The 16,548-nt window shown below is 39.0% G+C and overlaps 1 protein-coding gene across 1 annotated transcript in view; it reads right to left on the bottom strand.

The window, feature by feature from the left end:
- Positions 1–16,548, bottom strand: part of myom3 (myomesin 3) — a 79,356-nt gene that overhangs the window by 59,903 nt on the left and 2,905 nt on the right. Inside the window, exons 2-4 of the mRNA XM_042490301.2 lie at positions 16,115–16,241; positions 7,245–7,349; positions 799–952 (exon numbers count right to left, since the gene is read on the bottom strand). Coding sequence (XP_042346235.2) covers positions 799–952; positions 7,245–7,349; positions 16,115–16,221 — 366 coding nt within the window. The 5' untranslated portion in view covers positions 16,222–16,241. The remainder of the gene's footprint in view (positions 1–798; positions 953–7,244; positions 7,350–16,114; positions 16,242–16,548) is intronic.

Raw genomic sequence — 16,548 nt, 5'->3', positions numbered from 1 at the left:
TTTACCATAAAGTGCTGGTTAGCTCAAATATGATAAACCAGACACAATAATTAGGCAAAACAAAACCAATATAATTTGATTGTATGGACATCATGAGTAGTTTAGTGGGTAGGGCATGACATAACACTGTAAGAGTCTGGTCTTAAGTTCTTATACTGAAACAGCATGTTGTCTGTTGCTCTAAATCAGTGGTTCTCAACTGCATATCACTAGGTTTTAAGGTTTTGCAATTATTTATATCCCACATAACTTATTAACAAACCTCCAACTAGTCTCATATACGGTAAAACAACTGTTTTCCCATAAATCAGTTCTTGTCTGTTGCTCTAAAACAGTAGCCTACACAGCAGTTTGCGTAGTGCAGCCAGTGGCAACTATTTTTGTATAGCGGTGAAGAAGAACTGATACCTGGTGAACAGTGTAACATTAGTTCTTAGCAAAATGTCTGCAGTTTAGCAGTTATGGCATTCTTTTTTTGTATACTAGTTTGTGTTTTACAAGGGTTTAATCTTAGCCATGCCATACAACAATAAAAGCAATCATTTCAAATCCATACAGAGTTAGTAATATACAAAAGTGTTTTGTTTTTTTTTTAATTTGTATCGAGACAATTCTTGGTTTTGGCTGATATGCAAGTTCAGCTATCGGAAAAGGTATTGAGAAGGAAAAAATGATATCAGAGTATCTCTAGTTAAGAACATGATGAATATGGTTGGGAATATGAGTAGTAGTATTGTGTTGACGAAGCTGACCACAAGTTAGTCCTAGATCATTCCCAAGACCAAAACTGAATTTTACCTGCTTGCGAAGAGTCATTTTGTCAACTCGTGTGCGTAGAATACGCTGGTTCCTGATCACATCCAGCTCCACCTTCTCAGCCTCGTTCCCAAACAGGGTCCACTTGTCTCTGTGATACTCTCCCTCAGCAGCCAGAGTTTCCCTCAGGATTTCCCTGGTGGGACACAGCGCAACATGATTGATATATTTTGAATGATTGCTTTTACTGTTATTTGTGTAATTAGTTAGCGAATATGTTACAAAACTTAATACCAACACAGTAATGACCAAATTACCAATTTATTCACCATGCACCATTTGTGATACTGTTATAAGCTGTAGTAAACACACATTTGAAGTGTTTATTTTATTTCCAACCAAGAGTAGACAGGAAGTACTGTGCTTTATTTTAATATTTTGAGTAGGCTCTCAGAACAATTCAGACCTTAATCAGAGGAGGTTACAAGTAGATACAGCAATTCAGACAAAGGTTTGAATACGGCTGTAACAGCACTGGTCGACCTCTGAGTGAAACAAAACAACAATTTTACATTGATTTCTTTCGGCACATAAACGTTTCTTTCGGTCCCAGTCCATTTGCAGACAATTGCTACTTTAATGATATTTGGCAGTTTGTCGTTTAAAAGGCTCAGTGATGAGGTAGGGCGGTTTGCCGCTCCATTTAAACCTACGTGTCATTTCACATGAGCACCATTGTCACACACGTTCAAAGGTTTTGTAGAAGTTGGTGTTTTTATGAGTGGAATATCAAGCCCCGCTGCCACTGCTGATTCACATCACTGTGAAGAGATGCGGTGCTGCCGGTACACTCTCACATGATGATATGCGCCTCTCCAAGACTCCTTCAGGTGTTGACAGTTCAAATTGTTGCTGTGTGACATCCTTGAATTCCCTGTCATCAAGTTGGTTGTCATGGAGAAGGTAGGTGGTTGTGATCGTCTTTTCTCTCAGAAGAAACCAATTTTTATCTTTCTTTGTCAAGGCAGCATGATTCATAGCAAGTAGCGCAATGGTCGTAATGGGTTCAGTGAGTTCATGATATACGTCCTTGTTGGAGGTCGTTTTGCAACACAGTGAACCTCCGCCAGCTCTATGGCTGCTGTACTTGCACTCTGAGTGCATTATAAAGGCTGTACACAAAACCAGAAGGCCCTCTGGTAGTCTATTATATATACATGCACGCTATGCTGTAGCTGTGAATATATCAAAGTACATGACATTGTACATTCTCTTGTGTAAATGCAGTTCATCCATATGCATGGAGGTATATGCACTCCAACGCACACAATCATGAATTTTGCCTTCCTTATGAATGTGTTTTAATACTCCTCTCTCTCTTCGCCAGAGGGGTGTGTATCCTGAACCATCAGTTGATTGACAGTCCCCAAGGCTTAATTATTTGAACACAAATTCACTCAAACACACACACACACACATACACACACACACACACACACACACACACAAACACACACAATAACACACAGCCACAACAATCAGAAAGACAGAATCTTAAATATTCACAAACACTTCTCTGAGCTTTGATAGACACTAGAACATGAATGGCCCTACAAATGCTTGTGGTAATTTTGTGAAATTCACAAACAGCACGGATAAATATGCAAATAAATACATGCATGTGTAGATGCATGTGCAGACAAATGCGTACCCACATACACTCAGACTCCCAGGCACTCAGAAACATGATTTTTACTTTTCTGCCACGGGCTCGTTTAGTAAAGTGTGTGTCTGTCAGTATTTTTAATCTCTGTAGGCTCAGAGATTTTAAGCCTTGAGGGAATGAACCACTGGAACACATCAAGTCAGTGGGTATGAGGGGGTTTATGGCTTAATTATTGCTCTAAATGGAAATTTTAATATTGCTCATTGGCGCAAACAACAGCGAGCCCCTTCTGCCAAGACAAGCCAGGCATACATGAGTCAGCTGAACAACTTACATGTTACCTTCTTAGCATGGGGAGGAGATAGTTGAGAAACCATTATGTGAGTCACATAGTAATGCGCAATTGCAGCCACACTTGCCAACGCACAAAGATGGAGTGCATTCATTTCCACACAAATCAAAACAAATGTCATGCTCTGGCATCCTGCAGCACTCAGGCCTTTCCAGAAATAGTGTGCCAATCCTTGAGAGCTTTCAACTTCATCCTTCCTTCCTCACTCTCATCCTGGGAGGAGTCAGTCATCTTCAGCGTTGCTAGATTTCCAGCCTCCACCTCAAAATATCAATCCATACCGGGTTCGTCTCAGTGCTTCTCAGGGCAATAAGATTTACGAAGAATCAAGGTTCGATGTAAAAATTGCAGGAGGTAATCAAACTCGCTAGATGAAAAGGTAGAAAGCTTTAATAGGTGGAAAAATCTGAAAGTGATCAGCACCGTTGAATTAGAACTAAGCGTTAGGGCTGGGCGATAAAATGATATAGGGATGTAACGATATGTTTTAACATTAACACGATGCGTGTTACGATACGTGAAACAGAGTTATGTTTACAATTATTTACCATTGTAAGTATAAAAAATACATTCACATTCATAACATTTGACATGCTAAATACAAGGCACAAATTCTTAGTGCCTAATGCCTTGAAAAATGATTTTAGATCGATACACGTCACACTAGAAGGACGACTTTCTCTTTACCTAACAATGTAGTATGATCCCAGGAATATAAATCAGTGCACTAATAAAAGGATGTATTGTTACACCTTTAAAATGATAATTATCTCAGTATAATTTTCCTCGATAGTGATATAATAAATGTTTGATAAATCGTTCATATAATTAAACCAGCCATATGCGAGCTGAGGGAGGTGGTAATGCACCTAACATCAGATACCACCCACCATTAATCAGGAGAAGAAGACTGAACTACATTAAATGAGCATAAAGACATTTTTAAAATGATTGTTTTGACCATGGATAATGTTGCAGCGTTATTGAATTTGCCACATAATTTTGGCTACAGTAGGTGTAAAGACTATTCATCTAATGCTAATGGTATATGAGCAAGTTAACATGACTGACTAACCTGATGTTTCATGCCTCTGTCTTGTCAGATAGGCTTTCATCACTACTTCACAACATCGTCGTCTGTCTTTTGTTAGTGTTTTGTTTAACAGCTGAAATCATATGGTGCCCAGTAGCTCAGTTGGTAGAGCAGGCGCCCGATGTGCAGAGGCTCCGTCCTTGCCACAGCGGCCATGAGTTCAATTCCAGCCTCAACCCTTTGCTGCATGTCATCCCCTATCTCTGCCCCTTTCACGCTAATATCTGTCCTCTCAAATAAAGGGGAAATGCCCTAAAAACAATCTAAAAAGAAACAGCAGAAATTATAAACTGTGGGTGTAACCACAGTTGAGATCTTTGTTTTGTCTGTTTACTCAGTTTCCAATGTCACTAAAACACTTACAGAATGTTTTAAATGCTTTTGACATGCTGCTAACCAGAATTAACATCTCTTCATCAATTATTGTTTTGAATCTACCTCAGATTTGTGAAATGTTCTGCTGTTAGGCAACTGTTTGTCGTGCTCTGACAATAAATGACAGTGAAGACAGTAATTAACAAAATAATTTCTTCAACTTTCACTCAGGAGTAAAAATCAGCCTTTAAACTTCAAAGAGAGAGTATTTGAATTTTTTGGTAGATATTATTATTGATATCGACCAATATGAATATTTTGTGTCGTGGTAACATTTTTAGCCATATGGCCCAGCCCTACTAAGCATGTTAGCAGAATGGATTGAGACTCTGGTCGTGGCATGGGAGAGAGCATTTCAGAAGATGCCAAGTTGGCAGGGCCACATCACTGCAGCTCCTCGCTGTCAGATGTGTTTTATCTTTCAAGAGGATGTGATTGCACCCTCAATGACTTCCCCCATTTTCACTCTCCCTCCTTGGCAACTCTATCTTCTAGTATTACCCATCTTCTCCTTCAGTACTCATAGTGACCTCTGTCCATCCATCTATTTGCTGTTGTAGCCAATGCTTCTTTTCAAAGTTATTTTTAGTACTGATGAAGAAGTCTACATACATTAGAGATGTCAAATCCTTTTCTGACACAAGAGTCTAATCAATTTCTGGACGGATTAGAGAGGCTGCCACTAAGCCTTCGACTGTAAAAGTGCTGTTGAGCCCCAACACAGACTGCATGACCCAGACAGGACAAGGTGCCCCTACAGTAGAAAAGGGATTTCGGTAAAGCAAATCCTGTGACAAGAGGCAACAATTCCCTCACTTCCTGTTCCCGGTGACCTAAACCTCCCTATTTTGGGACTTATTTTTAGATTTGTTACATCCTCTCCATGACAGCTGAGCAGTAATCCTGTCCTCGCAACATGATCATAAGACACTTAAAAAGTAAAAGATGGCTCATACATGTCATCAACAAAATCCTCTCAGATTCTGATTCACTAATAACTTAAATACATTCTGTTGTGGAAGGAAATTAAGCCTCCAGCCGCATGCTGACTTCTTTTTAAATTATGTAGTTGACCTGTTACTCATGTGGATAATAACTTACTGTTATATGTTATCTGGTCTCTACAACTTCCGTCTAAGACTCTGCAACCAATTATTATTTCATTGATGATTAATCTGCCAATCATTTTCTTGAATGAAAAACTATCACAATTAATTGGAGCCTAGGTTTGCAGCAGTGTCCTGGTTTTAAGTTATACCGTGGTATGAAAATTGAGGGTTATCATACCATGTACATTTACTTATCTACTGCATTAAAAAACATCAACTCAGACAGACAGAGAATTTCACCGTTATTTCAGCCATTTTCAAAAGGGAGTCTGTTTACACTCTTTTTTTTTTTTATTCGATTTGTACTTTCATTTTAAAAAATGGTTTCTAGTTTCAGTTATAGCGGTAAAATGTTTGTTAAACCAAAACAAAAAAAAATCCTTGTTTTCACTCATTTAAGGTCATTGTAACAAATATTAATAATATTCTTTAATAATGTGTTATTGTGAAACCGTGATATTTTCTGAAACCGTTATTGTACTGTAAAAAACTGTTTTTGTGTGACCAGCAGTCCAAGACCCAAAGATATTCAGTTTACTGTAATATATTACAAAAAAAATCTGTGAAAAGAGTCTTACATTTGAGAAAGTAGAAGGAACGTGAAGAAAATGTGTGGCTTCTTTTTCTCTATCAATTAATTGAGTAATCGTTTTAGCTCTGCTTAATTCCAATAGGATGTGAGTCTCTTTCCTCTTCCCCTTCAATACAAACACAAAGGATCCCACTGCATAGCTCAGTTGAATGGTTATGGCTTATTGACTTCAAGACATCCGTAAGACAGCAAATGATGGGACAAGTCCCCAGCTGGCCTTTTACAGACAGATGAGAGCAAAGAAATAGCTCTGATTTCCGATGTTTATTGAGACTCTCTGTTGGCATAAGAGCTCATGTGCTGTCAATTGCTTGCAGGGCAAAGCACCAGTGAAACTTGACCCACTCTGCTTTATTTGAGAAGGTGGAGAGAGAGGATGTGGTGGTGACTTCTGATGTAGAGGCAGAGTTTCATGACAAGCATGCATCATCCAAGAAGGAAGTCCTCTGGAAAAAAGTGGAGGCTCGCTAACTGTCCTTTACTTTAGCATGAGTCGAAAAGGCTCATCTGCAGGTGTTGCCCATTTTGTACACTTTAAAGATTCAAATCCAAAATGAGTAAAGGCATAATGTGCTGTAACTGAGAGCTGCAGATGGAGGCTATTAAAAGTAGGGCTGCAACTAATGATTATCAATTAATCTGAACTGCCTACGTGAAAAATGCAGAAATGCGAATGGCCCGACCTAAAGCCAGTGTGTGATTTGTCCGTTCTTGATTAATACATAGTGAACTCTATGAAAGAGGAGCCATTCCATAAGTAGATGTCTCATTCTAAGGTTATGAAAACACGATTCTTACTTGCAAGTGATTCTACCCTAAAGAAATCACTCACATGAATATTATATACCATTTTTGCCAATATATCCCATCGTTTTCCATGGGATGACCGTGTATGTGTATGTGTGGTGGTAGCCACAAGTGTGCTTTAAATAACCGAACAGTGTGTGTGTGTGTGTGTGTGTGTGTGTGTGTGTGTGTGTGTGTGTGTGTGTATATTTTTGTCAGCCTGTAAGAGATTTTTGCCGTATCCCTTTAACTCCTCATGGTATATGAGGCCATTGTGGGCAATGTAGGGCAATGCATTATGGCGATATAACATTTGATTTGTGAATGAATGTGATGTGAAACACAGACATATCTGGGTCTGATTATTTTGCCCATAAACGATTTTTAAATGATTTTCTTGGAAAATCTATATATATTAATATTGTAATATTTATGTACACCCCAGTAGAGGCTTGTCTCCATGTAATACACCCCTCACAAACATCTGCCATATTTTGCCAGATCTTATAACTCACCATGTCCTGTGACGGGGGAAGTTCTCCATGTCCAGGATCTCCTTGACAGACATCAGGTCAGCAGGGATGATGGGATAGTAATCAGAGTAGGAGGCTTCCTCATCACTATCACAATCAGAGAAGGTTGGAAAATAAAACAAAGCCTGATTAACACAAGATAGCTTGCATATAATCAGATGACACAGGTGAAAGATTGAAAAATAGACATTTTTCCTTGTCATCCTTCACAGTTATTTATTTGTTGATGGAAGGATTGAGTGTTCACATTAGCATGCCTATTTGTTTTGTCATGGTCCTTGGCACATTACCAATCTCAAGTTCATCAGACCAGTACTCTCCTCTGCCACTAGAAAGCAGCAGTGGTTCTCCCATTCTCTGTCTGAACAGCAGAAGTGGCCATACATCAGAGAGAGCTCCGGTTAATGTGGGCAAACATTATATGCATGAGGTTTCATTTATTCAAGCACTCCAGGGATTCTGTTTAAAACTGACAACTCTTATCCCCAGACTGAGAACAACTTTAATGGATATTTTGTATCTGCTCTCTTTCTGTTGTGAAGAACTAGCAAGGTAAACATTGACAAACCAAAATCAAACAGAACAACATAAACCACAAAGAGGAGAGATTCCGTGAAAGACAGATCCTCTTTAAAATACGCTTTCAGTATCACACTAATACCCTCTGTCAATCTGTGCAGCTCAGGGTAAGCCACAAAATGTGGTTCATTGTGTGGCACAGCAGATTTGTCACTGCACAGTATAAACATGCACTACAGTGTTTTCTGAAGTATAACAATGGGATTTGCAGATTCAGATGTGAATGTATTGTAATTTCAACCATCTTTTCTTGACAAGCAAGAGATGAGAGTTAAGTCATCTACAATGGTAGCACTGTCAGTGCTGGCTGCGGTTTTGTGTTGCACAGCTGCTGTTGGGCATAAACTGTATGTGTACTCTCTTCAGTTTGTTTTCTAACAGGAACCCATGGGGCAATGTTTTTAAGGTATTTTATCTGATCTGTCTACTAGTTACCTCTCATGCGTGTGGTAAAAAGCCTAACTCGGTGGTGGAATGTCACCACGAACAATTACTCAAGTACTGCAATTCAGTACAACCCCCAACTCCCCCAAAAATGAGACGCTGCGTAAAACATAAACAAAAACAGAATGCAACGATTTGCAAATCCTTTTCAACAAGATATTTCATGTATTTGTTCTTTGCTGTATTTAACTAATAAACTTTATTGTTTTTTGTAAATACACACTCATTCTGAGTTGGATGCCTGCAACTAGTTCCAAAAAAGTTGGGACAGGGGCATGTTTACCACTGTGTTATACCAAATTCTCTTTTAACAACACTCAGTGAGCATTTGGGAAATGAGGAAATGGATTGTTGAGGTTTTGAAAGTGAAATTCTTTCCCACTCTTCCTTGATATACAACTTCAGTTGCTCAACAGTCTGGGTCTCCTTTGTCGTGATTTGCATTTCATAATGTACCACACATATGCAATGGGAGACAGTCTGGACACTAATCATAATCTAATACCTGCACTCATATTGTGAAGCCATGCTGTTGTAACTCGTGCAGAATGTGGTTTGGCATCATCTTGCTGAAATAAGCAGTGCAACGTCCATGATTTCCAAAAACAATGTAAAATGTGGATTCATCAGATCACAGTACACTTTTCCACTTTGTACAGGTTCATCTCAGATGAGCTTGGGTCCAGAGAAACCGTTGTCGTTTCTGAATGTTGTTCATAAATGGCTTTCACTTAGCAAGATAGAGTCTTAATTTGCATTTGTAGTGATGAACTGTGTTTACCAACAATGTTTTCCTATAGTTTTCTTGAGCACTTGTAGTAATATCCTTTATTACAATCATGTCGGTTTTTAGTGCAGCCTGAGGAATCAAAGGTCATGCGCATTCAGTGTTGATTTCCAGCTTTACCCCTTATTTGCAGTAATTTCTCTGGATTCTCTGAATCCTTTGATGATATTATGGATTGTAAATGGTGAAATCCCTAAATCCCTTGCAATTGTGCTGTGAGAAACATTGTTTTTCTGCTGTTGGACTACTTGCCCATGCAGTTTTTCACAAAGTGGTGAACCTTGCACTATTCGTGTTTCAAACAGGTGTTTTTGGGCAATCCACAACTTTTTCATTGTTTTGTTGCCCCTGTCCCAATATTTTGCAATGTGTTGTAGGCATCAAACTCAGAATGAGTGTATAATTTTTTTTACGTAAAAACATTTCATGTCTTTAATTCTGACTTCATTTGACTGACTCTTTTCACAATTTTTACAAATAAATAAATGATTCATCAATGAAGTAAATAATCAGCAGATAAAATAGATGATAAAATATAATTAGTTAATATGAGCTCCTACTCAACCATCTACAACGACTTTTACATTAATGAGTCGGTGATAATAACCCAATGGTCAGTTATAGTATACCAGTCACAGGGTATGTTTTTCTACTTTTGATACTTTATTTTACTTTGTGGTATTTGTATGTTTACTTGAGTAAAAAAAAATACCTCCTCCACCACCAACCTAGTGTGTGACCTGTTCTCTTTAAGTTTGAGAAATGTTATGACCTTCATCAGCTGCTTCTGCTCTGTCAGTGTTCCCCTTTTACTCACTGGTGTACAAATACACATGCTATTGTCTACAGGGAGCTTATATAATCAGGAGGAACAGGGGCTGCTGACGTGCGGGTGTAAGCAAACAATGACAGTGGGGTGTTTATGAGCCAAAGGGTTTTGGATCTGAACCAATAGGTTGTTCATGGTACAGTGGCAATTGTTATTGTTGTGGCATCATAGCATGTAATTATCTGCAGTGTTTAGTTTTTAATGCACAATGTGTCTGTGTCAACTGTTGGCTGTGTGTGTTCCAGTTGATGAACTGGAACACAAACTGAACATGATGAACTTAACATACAAAGCAGTCACTGGACACATACGGTAAAGTGATTCTAAATCACAAGCGCTGACAGCTGCTGTCTCTTTCTGCAGGACCTTTTAAATTAGTCTCTTCATCATAGTCATGCAGACACACATACAGACAACAGGCACACACGAGTAAGTCTACACTAAAGCACAAGCTCTCAATTTAAAGCACCAACTATAAACTGAGCTGACCTTATCTATGTGCACCCCCATAAACAGGAGAGGGGCATTTGTTGTTAGCAACAAGGTCACTTGAGGGAATGAAAGGCATTTTTGTAATAAGAGATGCATTAATTTTTGCTCCTCCTTAATCCAGAGATGACTGTTGCCCTTTTAACAAGAGTAATTACAAACACAGTCAGAGGATATTTTAACTTGAATGCTTCCCTTGTTTTTCATGTGTAATTTATATTTTTAGCATGCTTTGCCTGACGTTAAAGTAAAGTATATTAAAGTACAGCACAGATCTTTTGAAACGGATAAATGCAACAGAAGATTCATAGTTTGTGTGCCAGAACTGTTTATTTACCCAGGTGTGTACTACACCACCCCCAACTACCGTTGCCGCTAACATCCAGCCTCAGGCATTGCTTTCAACATGCCACATGACAAATAACAATGCAAATTGACATGACTTCTCATTTTCTTTTGTTTTCTAAGCTGGGAAATTTCCCCATTCAGAGGACAACTTCTGCTTTTGCCGTCTTATTTTTCTCTTTTCCTTTGTTTAGGTTCCCTTTGAGTGTGTGTTGAGAGGCTCGGGCCGTTGAATAATGCAGTGCAGAGCCTACGGCTGGCCAGTATCGCTCAAATACAGCCCACAGATATATACACACAGGGACTCAAACACTCACAACATGCATATAAACAGGAACATGCACACGTGCACCCACAAAAGCAAACAGACACTAATGAGGGTGCTGAAACTGCTGCGGTGTGCTGGAGAATGGAAGTTGAGCATTTATGTGTTCATAAAAAACATGCTTCCTCAAAATATTAACTTGATGTAAACTAAGATGCACTGGATGGTCTGCCCTCAGTGTTGTGTGTGTGTCAACAACTAGTACTAGTACTAGAATAGTTCAATACCTAAAACTCAGCTCTATGAACAGTACTGTTCTTTTTTGGTGATTTCTTTGCTAAACAAACCCAGGGACCACTTTGTTGAGTCTAACATGAAGATAAATTTGAGTGTCCTCCCACTGAGGATGCTCTAAGTATAAATTTCACAATGCACCCGCCCTCTCTTTCTCGTTTGTTTCTAACAAAGAGCGAGATGAACCTTAAGTTGGACTGAACTATCCCTGATAGAATAATTGCTTATCTCCATCAACCCTAAGGAGAAAAATGGGTCCAATTCCCTTTATACTGCAATAGAGATTGCAGACCCCCATGTAAGCCTAATTTAATAATGCACTGCAGCAGGGGGCTGTGAAAATGGAGGCAAATTTGACTTGAGACTATTAGGGCAGGTCTAGAATTGATTTCTATTAGATTTCACTGGAACCATCTGGGAACACTGGTGTGCTTGCCGTGTGATTTTTCTTTCTTCTTTTTCTACATGTCTTCTGCTACAGTGACTCAGTGTGTGCAGGTGTAGAAAGAGACACCACTATCCTCCTTGATGATGGAAGAGGCTGTTACATTGCTGATATTGTATTTGAGTAATAGTACCAAATCATCTTAAGCTATAAAGTCAGTGGCTTGAACAGCAGCAAATAGGCTGACTTACAGAAACATTTTAAGCAAGAATGTAACATCACAAGAAACAGAATATGTGTTGGGTGAAACTTATCTCACACTCCACAGAGTAGCTTTCCTGTAGCTTTTATTCATGCCACGTAATCTTCATCAACAGCCCAGCTGTCATGGAATTTTAGAAGCTCAGATTTCCATTTTTTTCTGAGCACCTATAAGAAGACTTTGGTGTTTCTTTCACCTAAACCCTATTTTCCAATGTTGTTGTGTCTAAGGGCACTGTCACATCAGTAACCTGGGCCCGGATCTGGTACGCTTGACCCCAAAGTCTAGTTTATTTGATTAATGTGAACACTGAGTACAGTACTGTGGTACAGTACAATGATCCTTGCCTGAATCCACTTGAAAAGGTGATCCTCACTGATGACAGTCTAAACGGTTTCAATGTCTGTCTGTGGTGCCCTTTTCACTTTAAATGATGACACAAGTGTACCCAGGTATGAAACAACATAACTCATGTGACAGCTGAGCAAGAGGGGTGTGGAACGAATGAGTCGTACCGAAAATGAAAATGCCCTCAGTGACTAATGGGTACAACACTTTTAAACATTGATGTAGTATTGAGCAAGAGCATTGCAGTCAACAACTGTGAAACAGTTTGCATTGTAATCCTTCAGGGCAATCATGCACTTTGCACTTTATCTAAAAGTACTAGTATTTGCCTCTGACAGGTTCAACTTGTTATCAGTGTCTGACAAGGACCCTACAGAGAAATAAAACATTTTTGTAGTCTGTTTGTTACTGTCCTCCTGCTACAAGTCAACTCTCATGAGACTTCTCCTTGAGCAAGACTTGGTAAGACACAATACCAAACAGAACACGTCAAGCTGAAGTTAAAGAGAAACATTTCATGCCTGTCAGTGGCAAAAACAAGCATTTTTAGTGGACATTGATGGTGCACTATTGCCATGATGGATCACATTGCAGCCTGCTTCACAGCTGCAGCTCTTCCTCAATACTAGACTAGTTTCAAAAATCATTGTTATCACTAGTTGCTGAGTAAAACAAAACGAGGAAATAGCAGCCAGGCTGAAGAATTCCCTTTAATATTTTTCTTGTCTGTGTTTGCGTAAAAGTTGAAGTTCAAAGTTTAATCTTGATCTTGGATTGTTTTGTCAGCTGCTGTTTCCAAGGTCAGGGATTAACTTTGACCATACCATCATATCTCAGACCTCCCTCCAGGAAAAAGTGGAGACAGTTCATGTATCACACTGACATTAAAAGTAAGCTGCTGCCTGTTTCCTTTTTTAATCTGACGGGTCACTGTTTCACTGCTTATTTTGAGGGCTGTTCTGTCTCAAATTGTTTGCATTATTGCAATCCCATCTGCTGCTGTTTGTGTTTGTCTTTCAAGCCACTGGTTGACTGGAACACGTCCCTTTTTCTAGGCTTGACACTTGATGCTGCAGTGATACTGTGTGTGTGTGTGTGTATCTTCACTACTGAAGCATGCTGAAAACTCCTGTAATACCATCAGATTAAGGTTTTGCAGAAAAACACTGAAATATAACATTATTAACATATTTAGAAACACTGTGTTAAAGTGTAATCTTGAGGCAGTGAATTCATCTCCAACCAGAGGCATCTTAATACCAGACACAGACTGTTTGTGAATACTGTATGTGAATGTGTTGTGCAAGCAGCTACCACCAGTGGCCCGCAGGGTATACTTGGGTGGATGTAATGTCTCACTGAGCTCAGAATAACCAGCCTGCCATATGTTTCTGTTTAATAAATACTTTGCCATCCTCCAACTGTGTGATCAACCATGACAGTTTATACAACACAACACAAATCAAATGAACTACTTTAGTGTTTCTAAAAACAAACATTTAAGGCAGAAACTTTAAACATCACAGAACAATCTTTTTTTCTGATACTGGAAATGTTCTCTGCTATTGGTGAGATGTAGGTTTATTGCAAAACAATCTTAGTCTTAATATGCAACTTAATCCATTAATCCAGCATAAGTTTTTTAAACAAATGAATAAATTAGCTTGTGAGGGTGAGATAATTCACTTGGTTTTGGTATTAATAGCTTTTTTTCACGAATTTTGTAGCCTCAAGTGCCATTTATCCGATATTTAAGTAATTTCTGAAAAATGCCTGAAACAAGAGATGCTACACTGGAAATAAAACTGAATTATCTTAACTTGTTGGCAGAATTTTCCTCTTGTTTTAATTACATTCAGGGTTAAGGACTGAACATGAGACTTGATGAGTTTTAAAGATAAACATTATGTTTTTCAGTGTTGAAGTGTTACAAGATGAACTTTTCAAGCCACTACTGAATAATACCCGCAATTATACAGCTTCCTTTCAGGCAGGAAATACAGGAGCAGTGTTGTCCCAAAGGTGAGGGGAATGCAGATCAGTTTTGCAGACCAAGAAAACTATGATACAGGTGGTAAAAATAAATGAGCCAAATGTTTCTTGTCCTCCCCCAACAGCCACCTTTTATGCATCATTGACTATTGTGCTTAGGGTATGTTTTCATTACAAACAAATGCAAAGTAGTGTGAATACAGATTTCCATTTTTTTTTACATAGCTGATCACCATGTGACCTTTGTGCGGTCATATCAGAATTCATGTGTGTTTTTCCCATACATCCATGCTTTTTCCATGTCATACGTCACGATCTGTGCTGGCCTCAAATACAGGCCTAGTCACTGGCCAACAAAGCCCAATTGCCAGACACTTTCTGATTGTGACAGCTTGGATACATGTGAGACAGTATTGTCGTGAGGCGCAGACAGAGATATTGGAATGTCGCCCTTACTTAAGTTTGGAGGAAATGTTCCTCAGTGAAACCCTTCACATCGCAGCCCACCTCTCCTGACTCCTCTCCTGGTCAAAGTCACAGCTCTCTCTCCACAGGAACTACCAGCAGTAGCTGCTTATAGAGCTAGTGGACTGAGACCCCTTTTGTACAGCAGCCTGTTATCCTGAAAACAAATTTCTCAGTATTTTTCTGAAAATACAATACACACTCCCAAAAAGAAGCACATGGCTAATTAATATGCAGAATGAGGCAATCTGACCTACCAACTACCCCAAATGCCTGTAGTGCAGATGCAGTGTTTTTTGTTGTTGTTCTGTGTGTGATGTTATTGGTTGCAGTGTGAGATGTTTCAGGACAGAAGTACAATCATCAAACATCTGTCACTTTGTGAATGTAGCCTTGGTCGCTGTAAATCCATTTACAGTCACTCCCCTAAACTGTTGTAGTTGGAAACTCAGAGATTTTATCCTTAATTACTTTATTAAAGTTATGCAGAGTGTTACTTAAAGGATTAGGTTGGAGATCTTTTACATTTCAGTTATTGGTAACAAATCTCATGAAATGGCCAAAACCAGTAATGCACTTGTCTGTCCCTTAATACTTTCCGAGTTATCTGTGACACTGAGCTCCAAGCCCATTTGTTCCTTGAAGATGTAAATCTTTATAAACAAACATTTACAGGGCTTTTACTGTGAGGTGGTGTGGTGTAGTATGTGGTTGTGAAGTACTTTGTTCTACTGATACTTGAATTTAAAGCTGTACTAGCCTTTATAACCTAACCTTTATCAAAATAACTTTTTGTCAGATTTGCTATTAATGTAACTATATCCACACAGTGGAGAATGGGACAGAAAACCAGTTTTAAAAAAAGGTGTTCCTCTGCCTCCTTGTAGTGCATTTAACAGTTTGACCACAACGCAGTTGTTACAGAAACATTTTTGTTTCAGAAACATTAAGAGACTGGAGCAAACATTCTAATTTACAGCTAAACAGTACACTAAAACTTGTTTCTGAAAACATTTTTAGGGGAGAAAAACACAATGTAGTAACAGAATCTTGATTCATATTTAATCTGCGCTGTCAAATGTCACTGCAATACTCAAGCAGTGATTGACATGATAGATTGACAGCTACTTCAAAGACTCCTTAGCTCTGATAGGTTGTTGCAAACACCTTTAGAGGCAGGAGGAGGAGGAAGAACCTTTTTTTTTTAAACAGACTTCTTTTTAACAGACTATGCAGCACTTTCTGGATATAGTGACAGTTTCATCAAATATGACAAAACGTTGTTTTCATAAAAGTTACAGACTGTAGCTTAAACTAAATGATCTGAAAACCTCTTCCACCACTGATGTCAGTAGAGCATGTTTGCACCTGGAAGAGAAGGTCTTCTTTTTGATCTGGGAGGACAGTTGCATGCTGTGAGACATCTGGGACGACTGCTCCTCCTGCTCTCGCTGCATCACTGTCCTGGTTTCCATGGTAACCTCTCAACTGGCACCTGTGGAGAGAGGGGAGGCTTGGAGTGAGGATGCAGAGATGTGTAGGAGGCAGTGTGATACAGAGTCAATGGGAGTCAAATCAGACACTAAAGGCGTTGTAGCCAGCTCAAAGCTGTATGCTTCATATTGAGTGCAACTGAGCTGCCAAATTAATGACCACTTTACACTGTAGACACTTCAACCATGGCAAGAGACACAACTATTTATATTGTGCTTTGTATTCAGATGGGACCTCATACTGCACTATTTATCCCCCTGACAGATTAGTGCTATCAAAACAAGTGCAAGTCGTCTGATATCTTGAAA

Source organism: Plectropomus leopardus, chromosome 11 (genome assembly GCF_026936395.1).
Source record: "Plectropomus leopardus strain MGB_pleo_1.0 chromosome 11, ASM2693639v1, whole genome shotgun sequence".
NCBI lineage: Eukaryota > Metazoa > Chordata > Actinopteri > Perciformes > Serranidae > Plectropomus > Plectropomus leopardus.
The sequence above is the reverse complement of the archived record's forward strand: the minus strand, read 5'-3'. Positions and strand labels throughout refer to the sequence as shown.